Source organism: Trachymyrmex septentrionalis, unplaced genomic scaffold, assembly GCF_001594115.1.
Source record: "Trachymyrmex septentrionalis isolate Tsep2-gDNA-1 unplaced genomic scaffold, Tsep1.0 scaffold24, whole genome shotgun sequence".
NCBI classification, from domain to species: Eukaryota; Metazoa; Arthropoda; class Insecta; order Hymenoptera; family Formicidae; genus Trachymyrmex; species Trachymyrmex septentrionalis.
The window spans coordinates 297,475-321,489 of record NW_017305397.1 but is presented as its reverse complement, the minus strand read 5'-3'; the positions used below and the strand labels follow the sequence as shown (position 1 = coordinate 321,489).

At 31.7% G+C, this 24,015-nt stretch overlaps 4 protein-coding genes across 7 annotated transcripts in view; 2 read left to right on the top strand and 2 right to left on the bottom strand.

The window, feature by feature from the left end:
• The window catches only part of LOC108748725, a 4,313-nt gene extending 1,433 nt beyond the window's left edge, over window positions 1–2,880 (bottom strand). Inside the window, exons 1-4 of the mRNA XM_018487020.1 lie at window positions 2,445–2,880; window positions 2,128–2,368; window positions 1,050–1,490; window positions 332–568 (exon numbers count right to left, since the gene is read on the bottom strand). Of these exons, the coding sequence (XP_018342522.1) occupies window positions 332–568; window positions 1,050–1,490; window positions 2,128–2,368; window positions 2,445–2,578 (1,053 nt within the window). The 5' untranslated portion in view covers window positions 2,579–2,880. The remainder of the gene's footprint in view (window positions 1–331; window positions 569–1,049; window positions 1,491–2,127; window positions 2,369–2,444) is intronic.
• A 215-nt stretch (window positions 2,881–3,095) lies between these two features.
• On the top strand, window positions 3,096–5,266 carry LOC108748720 (DNA excision repair protein ERCC-1). Of its 2 annotated transcripts, none has more exons than XM_018487012.1 (6): window positions 3,096–3,258; window positions 3,458–3,546; window positions 4,024–4,142; window positions 4,350–4,544; window positions 4,742–4,927; window positions 5,037–5,266. In XM_018487012.1, exons 2-6 carry the CDS (start codon window positions 3,468–3,470, stop codon window positions 5,244–5,246), a joined length of 789 nt encoding a protein of 262 aa, XP_018342514.1. In that variant the 5' UTR covers window positions 3,096–3,258; window positions 3,458–3,467; the 3' UTR covers window positions 5,247–5,266. The 2 variants fall into 2 exon arrangements, with proteins under 2 accessions (XP_018342514.1, XP_018342513.1); XM_018487011.1 differs by having other exon boundaries at window positions 3,096–3,332.
• A 1,053-nt stretch (window positions 5,267–6,319) lies between these two features.
• Window positions 6,320–7,189, top strand: LOC108748722 (uncharacterized protein C1orf131 homolog). 2 transcript variants are annotated; one of them, XM_018487015.1, is made up of 2 exons: window positions 6,320–6,406; window positions 6,596–7,189. In XM_018487015.1, exons 1-2 carry the CDS (start codon window positions 6,383–6,385, stop codon window positions 7,103–7,105), a joined length of 534 nt encoding a protein of 177 aa, XP_018342517.1. In that variant the 5' UTR covers window positions 6,320–6,382; the 3' UTR covers window positions 7,106–7,189. The 2 variants fall into 2 exon arrangements, with proteins under 2 accessions (XP_018342517.1, XP_018342519.1); XM_018487017.1 differs by having other exon boundaries at window positions 6,323–6,398.
• Window positions 7,190–7,589: 400 nt separating this feature from the next.
• The window catches only part of LOC108748758 (b(0,+)-type amino acid transporter 1-like), a 23,260-nt gene continuing 6,834 nt past the window's right edge, over window positions 7,590–24,015 (bottom strand). Inside the window, exons 1-5 of one of the 2 annotated variants that reach the window (XM_018487075.1) lie at window positions 13,359–13,449; window positions 9,641–10,764; window positions 9,067–9,280; window positions 8,371–8,676; window positions 7,590–7,807 (exon numbers count right to left, since the gene is read on the bottom strand). In XM_018487075.1, coding sequence (XP_018342577.1) covers window positions 7,743–7,807; window positions 8,371–8,676; window positions 9,067–9,280; window positions 9,641–10,764; window positions 13,359–13,449 — 1,800 coding nt within the window. In that variant the 3' untranslated portion in view covers window positions 7,590–7,742. Of the gene's footprint in view, window positions 7,808–8,370; window positions 8,677–9,066; window positions 9,281–9,640; window positions 10,765–13,358; window positions 13,450–24,015 lie in introns of those variants that run through there. The other variant, XM_018487074.1, reaches the window with a different exon arrangement.

The window sequence follows — 24,015 nt, the reverse complement described above, 5'->3', positions numbered from 1 at the left end:
TATATATAAGTATTAAATAAGTCATTGTAAAATTTTGAATACATCAATTCAGATATTTATTAATAATTAAAATAATTTAAAAAAGAAAACAAAATATTTAAGTATAAAATTGATTGCGTTAATATCATTATATATATATATGTATAGACATCCTATTACCTTCCTAGAAAAGACAAAAAAAAAATTGATAAAAAAATATAACTAATAATATACTTTTTATTTAATAAAAAAGTTTAAACTCAAATTATTTTTTCTATTATATTTTATATCTTAAGCTCTCTTTTAAAATGAGTTATTATAAGTTATAATATAATGAGCATCCTTTGTATACCTCGAACTCTTCCCTGTCGATCAGGCCGTCGCCTTTGAGATCAAAGATTGAATACACCTCGCGCAGCTGATCCTCCTCGAGGCCGTAAATCTTGCCGCGGTCATTTCGAAACAATGCACGACATATGAGATCAAATTCGGAAATCGACAGGAATCCGTCGCCGTCTTTATCGAAGGCGGTGAAACACGCGTCCATGTCTTTCGATGCTACTTGCCGACTACCTGTTTCCAAGTTCCACTTGTTTAATCAATACCCAGATTAGCGTCTGTCCGATCACTTTACACCTGGACCGCTCAGACAAATATAGATCTATCGATGAAAATACTGCAGTATTTTATATATAATACTTATCGCTATTATCTGCAATATGTTATAATCTAGCCACTCGATTCTCTCGAAGAGAAACAAGTGGTTCACAAGTATCGACTTTTGTCGTCAAATCGATTTATTATCAAATGGCTCGGTGTATTACAATATTACATAAAAAATTGTTTTATTCATCATGTCTTTTACATTTCAAGATTGCAAATGAAAGGATTAATTTTGTTCCTTTACTATAGTTTTAGACTTCTATCTCATAATTATAATTTATCAATATAATCATTTCGCATTACAGTATTATTTCATTTAGGCCATGATATTACATAGACTGCGCGAGTCTCTGATGCGTTAACAGCGACACGTCGATCATCGCTTCAGGATGCAACAACTCGTGTACGTCGTACTTAGAGGATTCTTCGTATGCATACGTCACAGAGGTATCGGATAACAGCATGTTGCATTGCGCCAGGATTAAGATGCAATTACGTAACCGTGTGCAAACATTGCGATTTTCCATCGGAATTTTCGACAGATCCTCGGTGAAACCACCCTCGGATTTATCGACATTTTGAATGTTTGCACTGATCCATACATAGCCGTTGTAACCGAGTATCAAAGTGGCTCCGCTCTCTAGAATGTGATAGTGTGTCTTCTTGCGTTGAATTAACATCGGTGGTACCTTTAACATTATCCCCTGCGATAGTTTGCCATACTTCAATACTCGCGTATGTAGGGAGAGTGACCCGTCTGCGAAGATTGATTGCACTTCTGCACAAATCAGATCTCCTTCCTGTAAATATCTGCGCATCGTCTGTTCATCTTCGGCGGATCTTCTTCTCTGCAAGTTTTCAAAGAATATTCAAATACGTATGATATATTGAGAGCTGTTGCATTTTTTTATTATTTTGACATAGTACTTACTAAATAAAAGTTTTATAAAAAAAACTTAATTACAAGAGTATTTAATAATTCTGAAATATATTTTGGTTAAAGAATATTCAATTACATTAAAGAATAATAATAAATAGTAAAATTATTTTTTTCAAAGTAAAAAATCAATTTATTATATCAATATCCAATAAAAATAATTTAATAAGCCAAAATCGAGCATATAAGAATAAGAAGTTATTATAAATTAAAGAAAGTAATAATTACATATATTTATATTTTTTTTCTAAATTCTAAATAGACTCTATGGTCAGTATTCATATTCAATTCTTATATTCAATATTCATAGTCAGTTCTTATATTCAAGACCATCTTAAGTTCAGTTTTCAGTTTGTCACAAATCAATCAGAAAGCTGCATTAATATCTTAAGACATTACTTGAAATGGTCTTAAAATAAAAATCAACTATGAATATACCAGCCTAAGATTAACTTAAACATCATAAAAAAACTTAAATCTCAAGGCTTAAATTTCAAATTTTTATACAAATATTTAAAAAATAGAAGTGCTTCATATATATATCTTACCAATTCACCACCAGGCAAATTAACACTGGACAACAACAGAACAGCATCAAGCTTAGCATTTATATCAACTTTCCAACGCTTCTGTTGTACTTCCGTTATCCTTCCTACGACAAGATCTCCGATCTCTCCATTATAACGTGCCTTCAAGGGCCTAATCGATATAAGTTTGTTCACCTTTTCCAAGATCCCAGCGACTGATGCACGCAACGTTTTTTCATCATCAACGTAAGTTCCATGGCCTCTAATTAAATAATCAGTTTCAAACAATCAATTTCACATTCCTGTGTTGTGTAAAATCAAAACAGCCAACTATCTACCTCAGAAAATCCGGTTGATTGGATATCTCCTCGCCAGGAGTGTACAGCCGTGGCTGGATGCCATCATTCGTTATTAGATTGAAGTCTACCCTGTTTACCGCCAGACGTACATTAATGGGCGGATATTGAGCCATTATACAATAATATTGACAAAATTTAATTGCCCGATTGCTCTCACCTTCCAACAGCTTAATTTTTTTTTTTGGTTAAGCGTCACCGGGTCGTAAATGACGTTAAACTATCAACAGATTGACGACATACTCCATTTTAGAAGAGTGCCACATGGTATCACTCTTGAGTCATGAGTGCCACATTACTAATTTTAATATGCAATTTTCTCATTGGAGCTCATTGGATGCTACGCACAATAAAAGGACAGAGAACAGAGAACAAGAATTTCATCCTATCAGAAATCATGTATTGTAGAATACACAGTTTGTGATAGGTTAAAATTCTTATTCTCTGTTCCTTTTATTATGCGGAGTCCCTTAAGATCAAAGACACAATGCGAGAGAGTAACGATAGAAATAACACGATTTCAACCTATCAGAAACTGTGCATTCCGATATATCCGATTTCTGATAGGTTGAAATCGTGTTATTCCTATCGCTATCGCTATTCCCTCGCATTGTGTCTTGGGCTTTATGGTTTGTAAAATCATAAAGATATCAGCTCGCATCAAAACTGAGGTTACGAGCGGGTTATTCTAAATATTTATTAAATATTTATGTAATGAAAGAGAGAGATTAAGCTGATTCTACAATGAGTAGTCGGAAATTATATAAGTTTTAATAATCAGCCTTAATTTAAATAGGTGATTGATTTTTCGCATCTATACAGCTACGGTCGATTTGGTTTCTAGTTTTAAGAATAAAAAAAAGATTAAGAGTAAGTTGAACCGAGATTATTAATCCACATTAGTAGAAACGGGCATTAGTCGTACAAGTTGGCTATTGGTCAATTTCACCGATTTACAATAAGACTGAGGATTATCAACTACCGACTTATTGTAGAATCAGTATTATGGATAATACAACAGAAAATGCAAAAGATTTGGATGATGAATGTCCGACAAAACAAGCTAAAAATATGTCTTTTCAGAGTAAGTTACATTATAATATTATTAGGTAAAATATCAGTAATATACTAGCAGTTTATCAACAGATTTAAATCGAATTTTCATATATAGATTGTATCAATTTGCATGTACATTAAACTCATGTTCTGTCAGTAGAGTCTGTTAATAATCTGATAACAAATTACTAGTAGAGAAAACCTATATAAATAAAACCAAACAAAACCTATATATAATTTCATAATGAAATATTTAATTATAATTGGCTACTGAATGATAAATTCTGCTTGGTTCCTATAATTAATCTACAATCACATACCCATACATTCTGCAATCACATATCCATACATTCTGTTATATCTCTATTGGCATCTATGAACAAAATGTATAAGCAGATTAATTTATAAGACCTATTTTTAATAGTTTTAATTATTTAGAATAATTACTTATAATACAATTGAAAATTTTATCTGTATATCTTATAACTTGGATTTCTTTTTTCAGCTGCTTTTAGCAACTTGAAGAAATCTGAGTTTTTCACAGATTTGCCAGCTTCTAAGCCTGAAACTTCCACGGCAATATCTTCAAGTAAAACCAGCACTGTCCTTGTCAGTCCAAAGCAAGTAATACTGTTTTCTTATATTTTATAAATTTATTATAGTAATAATAAATTTTAAGTATAAATTTTTAAGAGTAAATATATTTTGCAAACTAATCAAAGTTAATAATATATTTTTATAGAAAGTAAGTTTGTCAATAAAATTTAAAACATGTTATATTAAAACTTAATTAAATTTAAAAAATGTATAATATCTTTTCTTTCTTTCCAGAAAGGCAATCCGTTACTAAAGTTTATAACAAATGTATTATGGGAATATTCCGACATTGTGCCAGATTATGTAATGGGAAAAACTACATGTGCTCTTTTCTTATCAATTCGTTATCACCAACTAAATCCTGATTATATTCATGAAAGACTTAAGTTATTGGGCAATGCGTATAACTTACGAGTGCTTTTAGTACAGGTATATAACTACAATTTATATATTTATTTTATAAAAATATTTAATTGATTAATATAATTCTTTATACAACATTAATTCTGATTAGGTGTAATTATATTATTTATTTCTCATAATTCATAATTTATAATCTTAAGTTTTATATAAATTAGAAATATTGTAGTTTTTTGTATCTATATTAAAATTTTTTTTTCAATTAGATTGATGTCCCCGAGCCTCATCATGCTTTGAAACATTTAACAAGGATTTCCATTTTGGCAGACTTGACAATAATGTTAGCATGGAATGCAGAGGATGCAGGAAAAATTATCGAAACTTATAAAATATATGAAAACAAACCCCCTGATAATATCATGGAACGCAGCGAAACAGCGCCTTATCAAAAAGTAATTATTAATCTACTAAAAAATATATATATATAGATATATTTAAAAAATATGTATATATTTTATATATATGTGAGAAAAATATTTATATAATAAATATTCGTTACAGTTGGTTAATGCCTTAACGACAGTAAGATCTGTCAACAAAACTGATGCAACAACTCTTCTAACAACTTTTGGCACATTAGCTAACATTGTAAGAGCACAACCCAACACTTTAACTTTATGTCCTGGATTTGGTCTACATAAAGCTCAAAAACTTCATAAGGTTTTACATGAATCTTTTCTATGCACACCAAAATTTTCTACAAAAGAATAAAATTTGTTGCAGTACATGTATATTGAATGCTTTACATTAAAGTTTTATATTAACTATAGAATTATTGCGCTAATAAAATAATTAGATAAAGTCACAACATATACACAACCTAAGAATGTATATAATTTATAAAAAATAAAATTTTTTAAATAAATTATAAATGATTCACGATATGTACAATAAAAAAATAATGACTAATAAATTTTTTAATTTAATAAAACATGAAAATTATAAATTATTAAAAATATGATTTATAAATAACTTTAATCTACAATATCTCGTATCCATATTTAGCTTTGTTAATTTGTATAATAGCTTTCCAGATAGCAAAGCGATATCTCAGCAAAATTGTATAAATCTGTGATTGCTTATGATGGTGGCAACTTGTTTTAAATTTATCTTCAATGATTTTGAGTATACCGATATTATAGCAACATGCAGACAACATGTATATGTATTGTCAGTAGTTTAACAACAAGATAGCTGCGTCAATGTTATCTTGCATTGTCGGCAATATGAGAGCATTGTATGATGCTGCATTATTATGGCAACATGATGACAGTACGAATTTTGATGATTTTAAAATTGTCGGCAAATTGCTGACAAGTTGCTACTCAATGTTATTATATTGTAAAGGCATCAAGTTGCCAACAAATGAGGACTCAGTTGCTGCAATTTTGATAACAACGAATACTTAGCAATGTATATTTAGCAAGCAACGTGCTAGCAACAAGAGACACGTTGTTATCTGATGGGTTTTAGTATGTATTAATTTAATAATGCAGATGACTGAATTCGCGCTAATTGTTTCTATTTGTGGATTCAACGAATTACATTATAAAAAAAAATAAAAATAAATTAAAAAGTTATAAAGAATAAATGTATAGGAGTTATGGCTCGTATTTTGGATCGATGCCGATTGCCGAAATACTTGCTATGCGGCAAAATACAAAGCGGTAGCCAATGAACGTACAGTTTCTAAGAAAAAAACAATATGTTATCTGTCGTTGAAATGACAGGTTTGAGCGGCTCATGAAAATGCACCTTAATCTATATGAATGCGGCAAAACGCGAGCTGCTCTTAGAACAAACTTGCGATTTGTATGCCAATTTTACTAACGAGATTATGATCAGTTATGATTAGAGATTGCTATAAGTCCGTAAGTTAAATGTTCATGATTATTGATCGTTGAATAGATGCATTCTTATTTTTAAAATATTTTCAACATTTATTTATTCTGTAATTCTTTTCGAGGTTATAAAATTACTTTTCTTTTGTATATTGTTAATAGAGAGGTTAGATCAGAAGAGAAATAAAGCTTTTTTCTTTTAATATTAATTTTTTTTAGTACGAAGAAAAAATGGAAGACTTTGTACCAACACGTGGCTCTCAAATCAAGAAAACTGCGACGAGTGATTACATATCTGTAAATTATACAGCGCGAAAGAAAAAGGTGAAATCTGCAGATGACTCAAATAACAAAGAAAAGCTTGAGGAATCTACGAAACAAACACCTGCTGAATTAAAACAACAACAAGAAAAAGAGATGAAGAAGTTGCGATATGAGATTATCAAATTTGGTATGTCTGGTTTCGAGAAACCAAAGGCGAGGAGAGCAAAGGTTGAGCTCGCTATTAGTTTAGGTGCAATACCTCCCAAGAACAGGAGAATGAATTACAAAGCATTAAAGACGCGTCAAAAGATAGAGAAAGAGAAGAAAAAGGAGGAAGGACACAAGTCTGGACTCACCAGTAGTTTGCTCAAACCTAAGTCTAAGAAAACACGGAAGAAGGATAGTGGTATTCTACAAGTTTATGGAAAAGTACCGAAAGATATCTTGCCCAAGAAAAAGAGCTGAAAGTAAAAATAGTTTCTAAAACATGAAACTTTACACGAAATTGGTAGGGTAAAGTAGAAATATGTTTTAAATAAAATATCTTGTAAGGACTGTTCAGAATAAAAACTATATTTATAATTAATAATTACAATTAATTTATCAATTAGATATGTTTTAATTAGATTGTACACAAATTAATTTTTAAAAGAACAAATTAATAAAATTTACGAATTCAAATTAATATACAATTTGTATAATAGTTCAGGAAAAGGACAAGGATATCTGAAGAAAAAGAGGCAAAAATTTATAACTGCAAACATTTAAAATATTTTCTGTTGATTCATCGCTTTTTCATTACAACATCAACTATCTATTGTCTAACAATAATATCTCTTCTGCATATTGTATACTATGTATGAAGAATAACAAGTAATAAAATAATATATTTTTATATAATATATATATGCCTTTTTTTATATGATTTTTTTATATTAATTTTTTTTGGGCCAGCCTTGAGCTTTGTAATATATAGGATATAATGCTCTCGTCTGCATGTATTTAAAATAGGATATATTCAGGTGTTCATACAGTTCACACAATGCCATAATGGAATGATTCGGCATTCTGGAGAACTGTACGTTGATCTTTCGAAATGAAATCAGTCGAAGGCAGCCGCCGTTGGAGCCACCTCTAGTAACATCTGCAGGAAGGCATTGACACCTTCTATAATCAGAAAACAAAACATACAATGTAAAATTTAAAGTCAAACAGAAATTAGTAGAAACAACTTTAATAAAAAAACAATTTTTTTTTATTAAAGTTATTTAGTCAAAATAAATTTAGCAGAAAACGGAGAAAAAAAATTTTAATAAGAATTTTAATTTAAGATTTGATAAATCTTTATTTTAAATTGAAGAGAGATTTAAAAGATTTTGAATTTTGATTTTACTTTCGTATTTTTTGAGATTCTAATTTTGTTAACTTAATTTTATTGATCCTTTTAGGAGTTTATTTCTACGTATATTTCTTTTTACAAACTTAATATTTCAGATTTCTTGAAACTCGACTAGATTGATTTAATTTGAATTTCAGATTTTTAACAAGAATCTTAGAATTTTACTTGCTGCTTTTTCTTTTTTAATAAGATATTTATTTCTTTTTTAGAAATAAGTTTAAATTTCATATTATATAATATATTGACAAAAACTGATAACAAGGCACTGTATAAAATTTTTAATCGTTCGTTGTCGAGTCTTTATTTTCAGTGTAACGATGTCTATACCCACCCATGAATTTGGGCACATATCCAAATTTTACGAACGGGAGGTAGACGAGCATGCCCGCACCGATAAAGCCAGCCGCGTACAGATACTCGATCTGGGGCTTGTCGATAATCGGCGCTACTATGAGATACGCGGAGATGACGAGCACAAGAATAGGTATCATTAGTGGGCATTTGTACGGTCGCGGATGATTGGGCCTGGTCTTCCGCATCACCAGTAAGGCGACCATCGAGCCGCCGTAGAATATCCATGCAGTAAACGAGAAGAAGTCAATCAGCGAATCGATGTTACCGGAGAGAACCATCGCGCCTGCGAAATCAGTATTTTGGCTTACAACACATTTAGACACCTTGAAGTCGATACAGTCCATATAGCAATGGTCTCGCCTTGAAAGTAGAACAACATATGTATGTTACATAAAACAAAATCTCAAATAAGTCGGGAGGACACGTTGATGATGTAAGAAAATTTAGATACAATTCTACTCCTAGAAGATATCTAAAAGACGAGCTGAAAATTTATATCGAAAAAATATTTAAAAAACAATTTAAAAAATTCAGAGCGATTAGATAAAGTTAAATTTCAAGTGAACGCTCGTAAACAAACACAAACAAATAGAAACGAGTAATTTGATTTTGGTGAATGCGAAAGAGTTATCTCTCCAAGCAAGTTTTTTTTAATCCAGGTCTGTTTTGATACCTGCTACGAGGGAATGGAAGATGAGGCCTGGGGCAGGAGTAAAGCGTCGCACGTGCACGTAGCTCAAGCAGTCGAGCAGATGACCCTCTCGCGACGCGGCGAAGCAGAGTCTACCCGCAGCAAACAGAGTGCCATTAGCGGATCCGAAGGTGCTGATCGCTACGGAAAGCGGCATTAGCCACGCCATCACGCCTAGAATCCGATTGCCGAACGTCTGCGAAAAAAAATACTTCGATCTATCATCAGAATATAGAAACAAATTGATCGGAGCAAAGTCTCTCTGAATTCCGATAACTCAATTCTACTTGCAAAGCGATATCGAAGAAATTCATATCTTTAGCAAACATCAATTAACAATGACTTAGTTATAATTTTCCACTCAACAATATAATTGTAATGTATGTTATATTATAATTATTGTTGAGTGGGAAATTATAACTAATGTAACAATTATGTCATTGTTAATTGGTGTTTGATGGGATCGATTCTACCATTTTACGCGTCACTTTCGGAAGGAATCTTTTTCTGAGAAGAGTAATGTGTTCTCTACATAAATTTGTGTTGACATATTTACCACCGCCACGGCCTCGCTCTCAATCATTTCTGATGGTGACATGACCGCTAGATAGGATACATTGATGAGCGCGTAGCAGAGCGTAACGAGCGGTATGCCGATCATGATGGATCTAGGCAAATTCTTGGAAGGGTTTTTGATCTCCTCGGTTACATAATTAAGATTGTTCCAGCCGTCGTATGCCCAGAGGCCAGTATAGAAAGCGGTGGCGAGGCGACCGATGTTGATGCTACTACCATCGATGGTGTCAAACGCCGTTTGCAGATGCTGTGTGTTACCCTGTATCAATTTGTACGAGCCGCCGATTATCACCACGAGTATGGCCATTAGTTTGGCGGCGGTGAAAGCGTTCTGCACACCGGTGGCCAGGTTGACGCTATAGCAGTTGATCAGGAGTATCAGAACGATCGCCAGCAGGGCGACGATCTTGACCACTTGATCAGGTGGCTCGCAGTCGACGGTGAACGCCTCGACGGTGTACTGGGCGAACGACAGACAGATAATCGCCATCTGCGACGGCTTGAGCACCAGGGTGGACACCCAGGAGAAGAGGAAGGCAGGCGGAGCGCCGAACGCGTCCATGAAGTACGCGTACTCGGCGCCGCTGCTCGTGTTCATGGTGCCCAGCTCGGCATAGGCGAGAGCGCCGCAGAGGCTCAGCAGACCGCACGCGGTCCACACGACAAAACTGATGCCGACGCTGCCGGTACGCAACAGCAGACCCGACGGCGACACGAAGATCCCGGAGCCGATCATCGTGCCGACGATTAGAGCCACCCCACTGACGAGTCCCACCCGTCTCTTGAGGTGAACAGCGTCGTTCGCCTCTGCGTCCGTCCCCTCCAGCCCTCCGCTCCCTCCACCCCCGTCTTCGTCATCCCCCACACCTCCAGATTGGCCTTGTTGTTGTTGCTGCTGCTGTTGTTGCTGTTGACGCTGTTGTTGAGGATGGTGTAACGACGGTTTGCCGTTGCTGCTGCCATTGACCGATTTGCCAGATCGGCAGACCAATCCACCGCCAGTGTCACCGACATTTCCTCCCAGCCAACCTCCCAATTGTAGTTGCTGTTGCTGCAGTTGCGGCTGACCGCCGTTGCTCGTCTGCGGATCATGTCCCACGGTAGCTACAAAGGAAGAAATTTCTTGTTATTTTAGTACTTTGTGTGTTATTCATGTCATAATTGAGAGACTGAATACATTGAACGTAAAGGGATGAAAAACTTGTAGTGATAAAACAATTCACAATTTATCGTTACATTATTTAACTTGTTAATTTTGAAATAGGTGGGTGGGGTGCTTAGAACACTCTAAATTTTCTTATATCTTTATAGTTACCTTTTTAAAAAATATATAGATATCTTTTAAAAAAATATATATAAAATTAAATTTACATTATTTATACCCTCATGAGATAAAAGAATGTAAAAATAACTTTAAAACTCCTAGGTAATACACTTTTTATTTTCTTTTCCAGGACAAAGTTTTTAAAATATGAGCGAGATGCTGTGATCATCTGTTTATTTAAACATCAAAGAAATGTACGATGAAATATACACTGAATTATTAATTAAAAAATGTCTACCCAAATATGAAAGTTAAACTAATTAAAAATTACATTCAACAATTACAATTTTGTAAATTAGATTCATTGTGCACGCTGATTGATTTTATTGTAATCTGTAGTATGATTTTCTTCATCAAAGTCACAAAAAAGCTTATCCATATCAAGCATGTCTAAAACTATCTTTATTCAGGTAAGAATAACTTTGTTTTTCCAGAATTAGCCAATAAATAATATGATCTTGTTTTTTCCTCGATGAAAAAGTTACTTCGTTAGCAACGTTAATATTTGAAAAGCGTTTTCTAATTTTTCATTCTGAAGGATTCTTTTTACTGTCTATTATATCCTATTAAATTTCTTTAGCACGAGTTACGTTAAGAAAGTCAAAGAACGAAGCACACAAGTGGTGAACTCTTTATAAATAATATATTGATTCTGTTCGAAGTTTCATAAACAAACTTTCCTACTGCATCAAATAACAACGGATCACACACTTGTTTTATAAAGTAACAAAACTTATTCAAAGGATACTCGGGGTCACGAACTTGGCTATTTCGTGAGGCAATAATCGATTAAGGGTATGCCAATTTGCTTAATAATTCTATTTAAGAGAAAGCATTATAGAGATTTCTATAAAGAAAGTATCGGAAGGATTATAAACATCAACAATAAATGTGATTCGTAAAGTGTATGTGATATATCATTTTATTCTTATTATTCACTGTTAAAAAGGGATAAAATGATACATTATAGACATCATACGCTTTTACGAAATCAGGTCAATATTTATAGTTCCTCTTCTACTTGGCCAGTTTCTCTCTATTTTCTGTAATTTGATACAATATGAATAATTTACGAAATGTATTTACTTTATTGATCTCGAATTATTTGATTAATGTTACTCGAATCTCATCTTTTTACAGAGAAATTACAATGATTTCGCAATTTAATTTGATCACGAGGCTTATAATTCCACTCTAGTCAAAGCCGCTTTACATCAAAACTTAAAACTTAAATCAATTAAAAAAATTACAAGCAATTCGATGAATCCGCATCATCACGCCAGTTGCTCGCAGAAGTCTATTATTTCTTTCATCAATGGAATTAGGATTCCGGGAAAGAATATCATTTGAGAAATATTGCGACGAATGAGTATAAGAGTTTAACGTGGTCGATAACGCCAAATACACGAAAGTTGTATAAATCACGGATTAAAATCGAAAATTGAAGCTTAAGCGAATTTATATATTTTTTACATATCAATTCATCGCGCGTTTCGCACGTTTGTGAAAAGAAAGTACTGGAAAGAATACAAAAAGCGCTGCGAAACCAAATGGACTTCGTTATATTCGATTTGTGCCGGTTCCTAAGTTTAGAGCCACCCGGCGAGAGAGGAGGATCATTGAACCACGTGGTCTGCCCTCGTCCGCATAATTCGCGCTTGGAGTCTCGTTGCGGACGCGCTGAGCTCGAAATAATTCTGGATTTTGCTGCTTCTTACATAAACGCGAGAACCATTACGCGAGAGCTTCACTTCCGCCTCTGGTCTTCGAAAGAAAGACACCAACCGGCGTGCGTAAATATTTTATGAAAACAAAACGTTTTGCAAATTAGAGCAAATGTAACTGCAGCATTCGTCACACCCAATTTGGCAGTGATGTGTAATCTTTTTTAAAAATCTTTTTCAGAGAACCATTTTTTAAAATAGATAATAGTCTTTCAGGGCTCACAATGTTTGTTTTATTCATAGCATAGAAAATATTATTTTATATTTTCAGCTGATCAAGCGGATCGTAAAAATTCACAGGTGGGCACAGTTTTTATGCGGCTCTGTATTAAGACTCTCTAAATTCTTTGAAGTGAAATTTTACTCTAAAGAATGAAAACTGAATCAGTCTTGAAAAAGAGCTCAATTTTCAATCTTTAAGAGTGAAATTCGTTCTAAAAGACAATAAGCCATTAGTAATAAATCAGAAGTCAGAGAAGCTAGAAATTGATCAATCATAGCCGATTATTCTTTTCATACTCGACTGTAATTGGTTTCCGATTTATCTTATTGTATAAAAAGAAAAAGTTTAGAGAGAATATAAATCGCTTTGCTGCGAATATTTCGTCAAATTTACAATCAACATTAACGCGCCCGAAGATTCTACATACCGGATATGGTAAACGAGCAAATCGCCGAACACGGATAATTACTCGAGGGTGCGACGAGAAGACCGACCAGTCCGTACCGCATCCCTCTCATTTACTGGGGTAGTGAACTACCGCGCGCGATTGGCCCGTGGCGCCGGCGACCACGTGACCGTCCGCCGCCAGCCAATCCCGCATCACGTGACGGCGATTATCATATTATTATCACAGAGTCGTCACGTCGCGACCGTAATAGTTCGCGTGGCGGAGCGCCAGGAAGGCATCGCGTCGCCAGATTCCTCTTTTGCGGCAATAAATAACGTACGAAAAATGCGCGCGAAACTCGTCGATCCCGGCGACGCGGGAATTTCGAAGCGCGAAGCGAGGGCGGACACACGTTCCCCTTCTCAAGGTGACCCCGCTCCAACGTTATCGATCTCATCGGATGCGCACCTACATTCCTTTTCGCGGGGCTCCGCTTCGACGTTGCTCACGAAAATCGAACTATTCATCGAGAAACGAACAACGAGCAAATGAGATAACGCGTTTTAGAGAAGAGTACACTGAAAAAAAAATATTAAATCTTATACATATTTCTCTAAACAGAACTAAGGAAACAAATAAATATTTACTCAAAAAATGATGGATCAAATTCATGGTTCTTGTATTAAACAAATATGTTTATTTGATATATTTACTTTATTGAAATACAATATTTACTTAGAACTTCAAACAAATATTTATTAAAATTTAATATTTTGTTCAATGTATAAATTTTATTCGAAGAATTTTGTATATGTATTTGTAAATGAACGCAAAAATAAATTCAATCGATATAATATACTTGACACCGATAGAAATGCGTGTTTTTTTATTTTGATAATCGGTTCAGAAAAAAATTTAATGTCGAAAATAAGCTGTCGGTCTCTCAGATATTTCGTTTTTTCGACAAGTGTAAAAACGCGCAATTGGTATTCGTTAAAATAATAGAAATTTAGTAGAAGAATCTTATTTTCCCGCTAATAAGAATAAATCGTTGGAATTGATGAGAACGAGTCACTACTGAAGATCGTAAAACTTCTATACTTTGATCCTGTGCGTGTATTTCTGAGCGACGTTACATCAGTTTGGTCACATAGTGTCTGTCGCTTCTCTCTTTGATTATACCGTATGACAGCCGCACGTTTTGGTAGTAAAGCCAAAAAATGTCCGACAAATTGACAAGATACGGCCACGCAAAACAATATTGTTTTGTCAACAAAATATTTCTATTGTTTAGAATTTTACACAGACAACCGAATGCAGGTAATTGAATCCGTGAAAACAATTGCGTGATATCGCGAAACGTGCTTAATCATTGACTGTAAAATCGATAACAATTGTCGATGTAATATCGTTTACCATGCTATTAAGACCGCTTATCATAATTGACCACGTGGATGGTTCCGCAGGAAATTATACGCAGATTTGACGTAATACTCACGATAGGTACTCTAAAGTCAATCCCTCATTTCCCAAAATTTTACGTCAGAAAGCTTTTTTATTTTATCTGATGTAATTCAAATACTGTCCTGGCAATTATTAGGTATTAAATATGAATTCTGTTAACAATTTCTCTCGCAAATTTAAATAAAGGCTTATTATTTTTTTCTATAGACAATCATGATACAAATAATGTAAAATTATAATATAATACATCGAAAAAAACCGTCTTGTAACAAGATTAACTATAAAAATAAGTAAAATCTATTATAAAATATAATTTATAAATTTATAAGAAAGAAAAATAGAGAGAGAGAGAGAGAGAGAGAGAGAGAGAGAGAGAGAGAGAGAGAGAGAGAGAGATAAATTTCTAAGAAAAATTAAATATAAATGTCAAAAGCTTTACCAATATTTTGTTTAAAATATTAAATGTCTTCATCTATATGAAGTCTTCTAAAATATCAAATAATTAAATTTATCGATCTTCATATATTAGTCGCACTTAAAAGACGAATTGAATAGAATGACATTATTCTCTCTATGATATGTGAGCAGCTGAACATATACATACTTACACATACATTATTATTGGGAAGAGGTACAATGCCCTTGCTAAAAGAAGATCTTTATATTATACAGCACATTAAGTTAATTCAAAGAATGTTCTCATGTGAGAAGGTTAACAAGGATCGATAAGTCTTTTGTAGATTTAATGATAATAAAAGTAATTTATTGCCGAACAAAATGAAAAATAAATATAAATATGTAATTATATAAACACACGCAATTTATTATATAAAATAATAATTCAAATAAATAAAAATGAACTCTTAATAAAAAAAAATTATAATAATATAGCAATGAGAGTAACGGCGCGGTAAGTCAAGCGCAAATTGTTTCAAATATATATTTATAACAGATTTATCACAATAATTTCAAGACGGTTCGGTCTTTTTTTAGATCTTCAGCAATGTCATATTACAAATTAAAGCAAAAATGAAGCTCAAATCATGATGGTATATGATTGTCTTTAAAGGTAGCTAGTTTTTGCTTTAATTTACAATATTAAATCGCTGAAGATGCTCCAAAAAGAGACCGAAACGTTCGGAAATTATTGTAAAGTGATAAATCTGTTATAAATATATGTGGAGCAATTTACGTTCGACTTACCACGCCGTTACTCTCATCGCCACATTATTACAATTTTTTAAAATAATAATGTTAATGTATACAGATAAGTAATAAAAAGTATATAATCTTGTATATTATAAAACTTTATTAAATTATTAGTATCAATATTTTATATTCATCAGAGAAAACGGATTATCAAACAGATAAAATTATCTTAATTTCATATAATTTTTAACTTGCAATTAACGCAATTTATTAATTATATAGTTAATGAGCAAATTCTTATGCAAAGAACTTAAATTATGTAGGATCGATTATTCGTGGAGCAGAGAAGCATAAGAGGAACATAAGAAGGTGAATTGAAATTTCAATTATGTAGCTATGCTATCCGTTAAACATGTAATCGATTAAGCATCCATTAGACTTAATTAGATTATTATTGTTATTGAACGTTGCGAAGCTGTTTGAAATTCCTTGAATTCTCATCGAGCGATCTACGATCTGACGAATGTATCTTAAAGAGTAATTGGAAAAAGAGACGTAATTTGTACCAATTATCAAATACAGATTCATTAGCAAAAAACAACATTTTTAAGGTCAATTTAATGGAACAAGGTCGGATCGCGTGAAAAACAACAGCCCTGAATGAGAGAAATGATTGCTATGCCAAATCAACTCACAGAATAGATCGTAAAGTGCAAATTCTGTAAGCGTAAATTTGAATAAATTACTTTAACTTTATCCAATTAATTTTTTTATAAATAATGAATTATTGATTAAAAAACTCATCCTTCGTGAGAAATAAAAATTAAAAAATTAAAAGAATAAAAAATACAAAGTATAAAGAAAAATGCGGATTTTCTATTTCAATTAATTGCATCCTCTCAGGCATTAATATTGTTATAGCAATTCGTAGCAAAAGCGAAATAGATTCTTGTATATTATCTCGTTAATTAATATTTATGGTTAGTTTTAGCCTTAAAATTGTCTGATCAATTTCTGACAGTTTTAAGGCTAAAATTAATTATAATTTAATAACTGGAATATTTCACATATCAGCAGTGGATCAATTATATTGAGAGAACAATTATAAATTACACCTTACTGTTCATTAATTGGTTTAAACAATTTTTGGAAGAAAATACATAATAAGAATTTTTCAGTAACATTAATGATTAGAATTCCATTGCCTATTTAATCACGTAATGTACTTAAACTTAAAAAATTAAGTAGTAACAATGTGAAATTAGTCAGCCCTAGCTATACTTTATTTTATAACAAGAAATTATTCGTACGGATACATTTATATGTTATACTATTCCCTTTAAAGATTATCTATAACATGTAATTATAATTTTCTTTTTCCTGGTCCAAACAAATTTGCGTACAATATGCGAGAAAAACGTTGCGCGTAATGAACTTTGCGGCTGTTGAAGATGTTGCGTCAATGATCAATTTTACTGCTAATGTATTGTCATGACTGGTAAATGATCTCTTTTGGCCGACTCTAGCTGTCTCACACTTTCAGCAATGTATTTTTCAGTTGGCGTCGTGAATTGATTTATGTCTCATAATTCATCCACGTTGTTGCATTTACTCGTCAAAACTTTGTTAATACTATTGTAACAACTGCCAACTCGTAATGCGTTTGTGTACAAAATAAGAGGAAATTATGTACAATGACGCAAACACATAAATACTAATATAATGAGAGGCCGGTACGTAACGATATAATTATTAGTGAGAGAATATTCTAGACTTACATTCAGATAAAATTATTTGTAACCTATTTACTTTGAGTTACTAATTACATATTCTTAAAAAAGTGCAATTAATAAAACTAAAAGCAGTGTAAAAAAGCATCTTTTACTAACAAAAAAAAATATATATATAGATGTGTCATCGATATATATCGAGGAAAAGAATTTTTTTATAGTTAAAAAAACTCAACATCCATTAAGCGTAAATGTGCATTAAGAGCATTCGTTAAATCTATTAACTCTTAATCAGTGACGTAATTTTCGACTTTGTAAAATTTATTATGAGATTTATTGCAGCAACAAAGTGGAAATTGTGTCGCTACTCCTTTTGCGTGACATAGCAGCATAATCCGGCCTCATTTAAAACCGATCGCGACCGATATTCCGGCATGTCGTTTAACGATGTAATTGCTGATGACGCCAGGGAATGCATTCGCTTGCACGATCTAAACGACGAAGACGACGATAACGATGAAAACGAAGAATAAACGTATGACAGCACAAAGCGAGAGCAAAGACCGATGATTTCCTCTCGATTCTTCCGTCTCTTCGGGGCAACGAATTGGGTTGGGTTAAATTATAAAATTCTGCGAAGTGTGACAACGACGACACCAGATTAGCCTGGACTGACCGATCGGATGGCGTTCATCAACACGTGTCAGAGTTGATAATCGTCGTCGACGCATGGCGCGTCGACATACAGGGTGTCGCGAAAGACGACCAAGTAAAAGGAATCAAGCTTGATTACAGGATAAATTCAATAACTGAGTTTTATATAATTGACGAAAAATGTAGAAATATAATCTTAGAAATTTAAGGAACCCAGTCATGCAAAATATCCTAGAAAGTATCTCATAAGCTATGTGTCTCTTACAACTTTCAATATTAATTCTTAATAATAGATTTGTGCTACTTCAAATTAGAGAAATAAATTATTTTCATCGAGTTTCGATTTAAATCTCTGAAGCTAAATATTAAGCAATTTATAACTAAAATATTTACATATTTAAAAGGATAGTTAAAAGACTTCGAGATATACAATCAATAAATCAAAAGGCAATAACAATGTAGTTGATAGGATACAATAAATTGTTATCATTATAAATCATACGATCTGTCCGAAGACCGGACAGTTTTATTAATAATATATATATATTTCAGATTGAAATTGAAATCTTTCTCAGCGAATAAAACCGAAGTAAATTAAGAAATATACATATCTGATTTATAAATTTTAGATCGATTTTGTTTATTAACTTTGTATCCGAAAAAACATTTCGAACTGAAGCATACGTTTATGGTTAATAAAGCCGTCCTGTCAGTTCACTGGTGGATTAACTAATTGAAAAAATTCGTTGTTTGCATCTCGTCAACTGCGTATTAGTTCTTATTGGCTATTTTTTACTTATGAATCATACATTTGTTTCGCATAGCTTCGATTAGACACGGGTCAGTTTTCACTAGAATGGCGTTGTGTATGTTTTATCGTGTACTTCGTCATATCTTAGAAGATATATGATACTAAAGATTAAAGCAACGCGCATTTTGCGACATTAATGGCCTGTCGTAAGTGAAATCGCATTAACAATCATAAATATTCATCTTGAAATATCACAAGGCTCCAATTGCATTTGATTTGAGACGCATGCGAAATGAACAAGCGTTTCCTATCTGTAGAGGTACCGGAAAGCGAATTACTGTACTGCGTTTCATGGGCAAGGTCGTGTCGATCGTAAGAATTCTATCGAGCTTGTTGTCGAGTTATTGCATTCATCTTAACATTTATTTCTTACATTGAACTTGGAATTAAACGAAAAAAAGTAACAACTCTCTTAATCTATCCTTCAAGGACAAAAGGGAATAAAAACTATCGTTTTTGCCGAAAAATAAAACTCTTAGAAAAATTAGAATATTATAAATATAATTCGAATATAATTAGAAAGTATTATAAAATAAAATGCGCGCGTTTTAAAATACATTAAACATTAATAAATCTATTTTGATATCATAAAAGCTATACAGATTATATTTTATAAGAGATTAGAATATTTTTCAATTAAAATTTCAATTTAATTATATAAGAATTAAAAACAAGAATTTATATGTTACTTTTAGGATTAATACAAGAGAATTTACAAAAAGTAATCTTGTTTTCAAATAGTTTTTAATAATCCAGCCATATAGCAAGATTATTTGTTATTATTTGTTGTCATTTTAACGATATTAAAATAACATCTTTTCATGTATTGAATACCGCAAGACTTTAATTCTTTCAATGTTGGCCAATTAAACATCAGTTTAATTTACGTCAGAATCGACAAATTACTATCTGACTAGAGCTATTTGTCTCTTACATACTTGGGAAATTTTTAGGTATTTCAGCAAAATCATTCTTTTTGTGTACCTACGTATAACTAGGTGTCCCAGAAGTCTTCAATTTTTCTTCAGAAATATTAAAAGAGTTTCTAAGGGACACCTAGTTATACGTAGGTACACAAAAAGAATGATTTTGCTGAAATATCTAAAAATTTAGCTAAATACAAATCTGAAAATAATTTGGATCATCAAAATAATTTATGTCGGAAACTCAAGCATGATGAGCAATGCTGCAAAAAATTCTAATATTTTAGTAAGAGATAGCGATTCTAGATAATTATTTTATTAATTCAACAAAATTTTCAATCTGTATCTAATTTTTTAGGTACTTCAATTTTTAAATATTTTAGCAAAATTGCCCTTTCCGTATAAGATAAGTCATTTTGAATTTTAATTGGCAGACTTTTTTATTTAAACGCATAAGATATCGAAATTTTAATGGCTACTTTCTATTTAGGTCGTACTTTTTACATACAATTTTTTTGTCCGATAATTCAATTGAAATGATAAAGTAACGAATAAAAATCGTCAAAATGAATTGAAATGACATTCTGCAGACTGCGTAGTAAAATTTTTGCGTTGATGAAATCGTGACAAAAGATGAAATTTGTAAAAGGATCCAATACATTAAATAAAAGAAAACTAAAACAAAATTCTCTGTATTTGTCATAACTTAAAAAAGAAATTAAACAAATGTATGCATACATTGCACGTTTTTAAAAATTCAGTTCAAACTTCAATATTTATTCGCAATATTGAAATTACATTAAAAAAAAAAATAATTCTTTATCATACATTTTCATTTTATGCACAGTTTTTCTCTCGAAAATTTCATTCGTTATACATTATATTTAGTGAATCTTTTTTTACGAAAAGCGAATTTGTATCGCGACTATAATTTTTTAAACATTCGTCACGCTTTGCAAACTAATTGTAAATAGAAAAACTGTAATGTTTTTTTTTAAAAACAATTCACCACAGAGTCATCAAAAACAAATTTCTTGTCGTTTTCATAGAACAATCAATTCGACTTCGAAATGAGAACGGTTCTACGAAATTACGTTCGTCCAGAAAGCAAATTTACACGAGTAGTCGAAGTTAATTGCTGTTAAATTATGATTATCTGTTACACGCGTGTCATGTATTGAATAACTGCAAGATTTTAATCCTTTCAATGTTGGACAAACAAATGGGACATACGTATTTCACCGCAGACAAATACTGTTTCTCACGAAGACTTCGCTTGAAATTTGTTCAAAGATTATTTTAGCACGATAATACAAATATTTGTTATACAATCAGCTAACGTGTATTGTTACATCACGTTTGAAATTACGTCATAATTGTCAATTTTTCCTTACAAGCTTTGCTGTTTAATCGTATATTCATTATATTTTGTCAATGTGTGCTTAATTTTGCCGAATACATTCTAAATCATATACCTAGTACAATTACAAAGTATACTTTTGATAAAAAAATTATATATCAATATTATATATATGTATATAATAAATTTATAATTATATTAATTTATTTATACGATGTAATTTATAAAAGTATTTAAGTAATATTTAATATATATAAATTTATAAAAATATAAGCAAAAATATAAATAAAACTTAATTTATATATATATACATATATATATAAATTCTTTATTAACAATATTTTTTATTTCTTATGTTATAGAATATAGTTTATCAAAATATAAATCTAAATTTCTTGAGTCTTAAAATCCCGATATTTCATTAAATTACACCCATAGATGAATGCATTGTAAGTATATTATATTAACTGCAAAAATATAAAATTGTAAAGTTATTGATAGAGAGAAGAATTGCATAGGGTACAAATGGAAAAGAACGGACGTGAGTAAATTAGAACGCTGGTAACTCGAGAGCCGATTAGGATATCATTGATTATTCGGGCCAGTATTTTATAAACCGATTTGGGAATGCAATTTCTCAGGGCCGCCTTCGTTTCATGATCTCATGAGCGTTGCTTTATTAATGCGGCCAGCACGAGTGTTGGTCGCATTGTTCGCCACGTTATTCGTTTTGCCTTCTATCGATCGACACGCGTGCATGATCATATAATCCGCTACGATAATTCAGAATTTCCCGTTCAAAAGTCTTTTATTGCGCGACGCAAAACCGTGACGTGGCGAAAAATCGAAAATTCAAGAACTACACGAGTTTTACGAGTTTACGACTTCTCATTATAAAATTATGACTTCTCATTATAATATTTTAATATACGAGGTGTGAACAGACAGGAGGCAGAATATCGGAGAGCCAGCGTAGCGTTGTTCCTTCAGAAGCTTAGAATGATTTTCCATTAATACAGAGATGTCAGGAAGAGGTCATCAATTTCCATAATCTTTTAAATTTCAACTTTTACTTATTTTAGCCCTAGATTAACTTAAGCCCTAGATTATTTAAATCTCATTTAAAAGCTTATGTAAAAACGTATTAAAATAAAATTATCTTTATAATATATTATAGTTAGTAATAAAATAAATTATAATTGATCTCAAGTACAAAAAGATAAAGAAAGAGAACTTCAATCAGATGGAATTCATATATGAAATTAATATACATACATTAATACTCTTCTGTACTCTTCAAAGTTATTAACATTCTATGAAAATTGTCATTAATTCTATGCAAATTAAAAATTCGTTAAAAATATTCTATATTATTATATTGTATATTCTAATCTATTTTTTATTAAAATATAATTCAATTCAGATTTCTATACAATGCGTCGAAGTTACCTTTAAATTTTATACACTCCTCGCATTTAATCGAATCACTTTGCAACATTTTAACTTTTATTATGCAATACGAGAGTAAGTGCGGAAAATGCTATGTGGTATTGCGTCATCTCGTGTAACCAGAGAAACGCCAGGGGGAGATTCTGGAGCACGCGATACCTTCCGACCGAAACGCGATTCGTTTCAAAAATATCCACGGTTCATTGCATGTGTCAGTAACATTGAGCGTGAATGAGGTGAAATCGATTTGCTTGATCCTTCGTCGCTTATGAGATTAGACATTATATTATGAATATATTAACGCAGTGAGAGCAAAATAATACGCCAGAGAAAGTAATCATTGCGTATAAATATTTATGTAGCACGTGCATATACTCGTGTATGTTTTTTTAAATATATGATTATATATATTATATGATTATATATATATGATTATATATATTATCTAATTATTTATTATCTCAATTTTCATTATCTCAATAGCCATGAATAATATCAATATAACAATTATAAAAATAATAAAATCAATTTATTATTTATCTTTTAAATTTATTTAATATAAAATAAGTAATTTTTTCTTTCTTGCAAATAAACACTTATCAAGAAATTCCAATATTTCGTTACTTTCTTCAATTTTACAACTTTCTTCACACAAATTCATACAAAGTATATTATTATTAAATTCCATGGATTTGATTAACTTTTTGATTTTTTCTGGTTCTTTGAACAGTGCTAAAGGAATTATTATATAATTATGCATAAAAATATATATATATGTAGAATATATTTCTTAGGTGTATATTGCCTTTCTTCTCCCTTTCTCTGAATATTGTACCGAAATAGCAAGCTCTCTTGCGTATAACAGAAATATTACGCCTTCAAAGTTAAATGTTAAATTAGACTACTTGATTCTCATCTGGCAAATCATATGAATAAAATTCACGTGATTAGAGTGACCTGGCATCAAGTAGTGTCGCGACCAGATGCAGACCAATGACTTCTCTGACATATACATATATATTCAGAGTATATATATAATAATAAATGTATAGAATATTTTAATGAATTTTTAATTTGTGTGTAGAAATAATAACAATTTTTATAGAGAGTATTAATAATTTTGCTAGAAAAGAGAGAGAGAGAGAGAGAGAGAGAG

Coding starts and splice junctions, on each gene's coding strand:
- LOC108748722 (XM_018487015.1), top strand. CDS start 6,383: ATGATTAGAGATTGCTATAAGTCC. Junction 6,407..6,595: donor TTAGAGATTGCTATAAGTCC/GTAAGTTAAATG, acceptor AATTTTTTTTAG/TACGAAGAAAAAATGGAAGA.
- LOC108748720 (XM_018487012.1), top strand. CDS start 3,468: ATGGATAATACAACAGAAAATGCAAAAGATTTGGATGATGAATGTCCG. Junction 4,143..4,349: donor TCCTTGTCAGTCCAAAGCAA/GTAATACTGTTT, acceptor CTTTCTTTCCAG/AAAGGCAATCCGTTACTAAA. Junction 4,545..4,741: donor TACGAGTGCTTTTAGTACAG/GTATATAACTAC, acceptor TTTTTCAATTAG/ATTGATGTCCCCGAGCCTCA.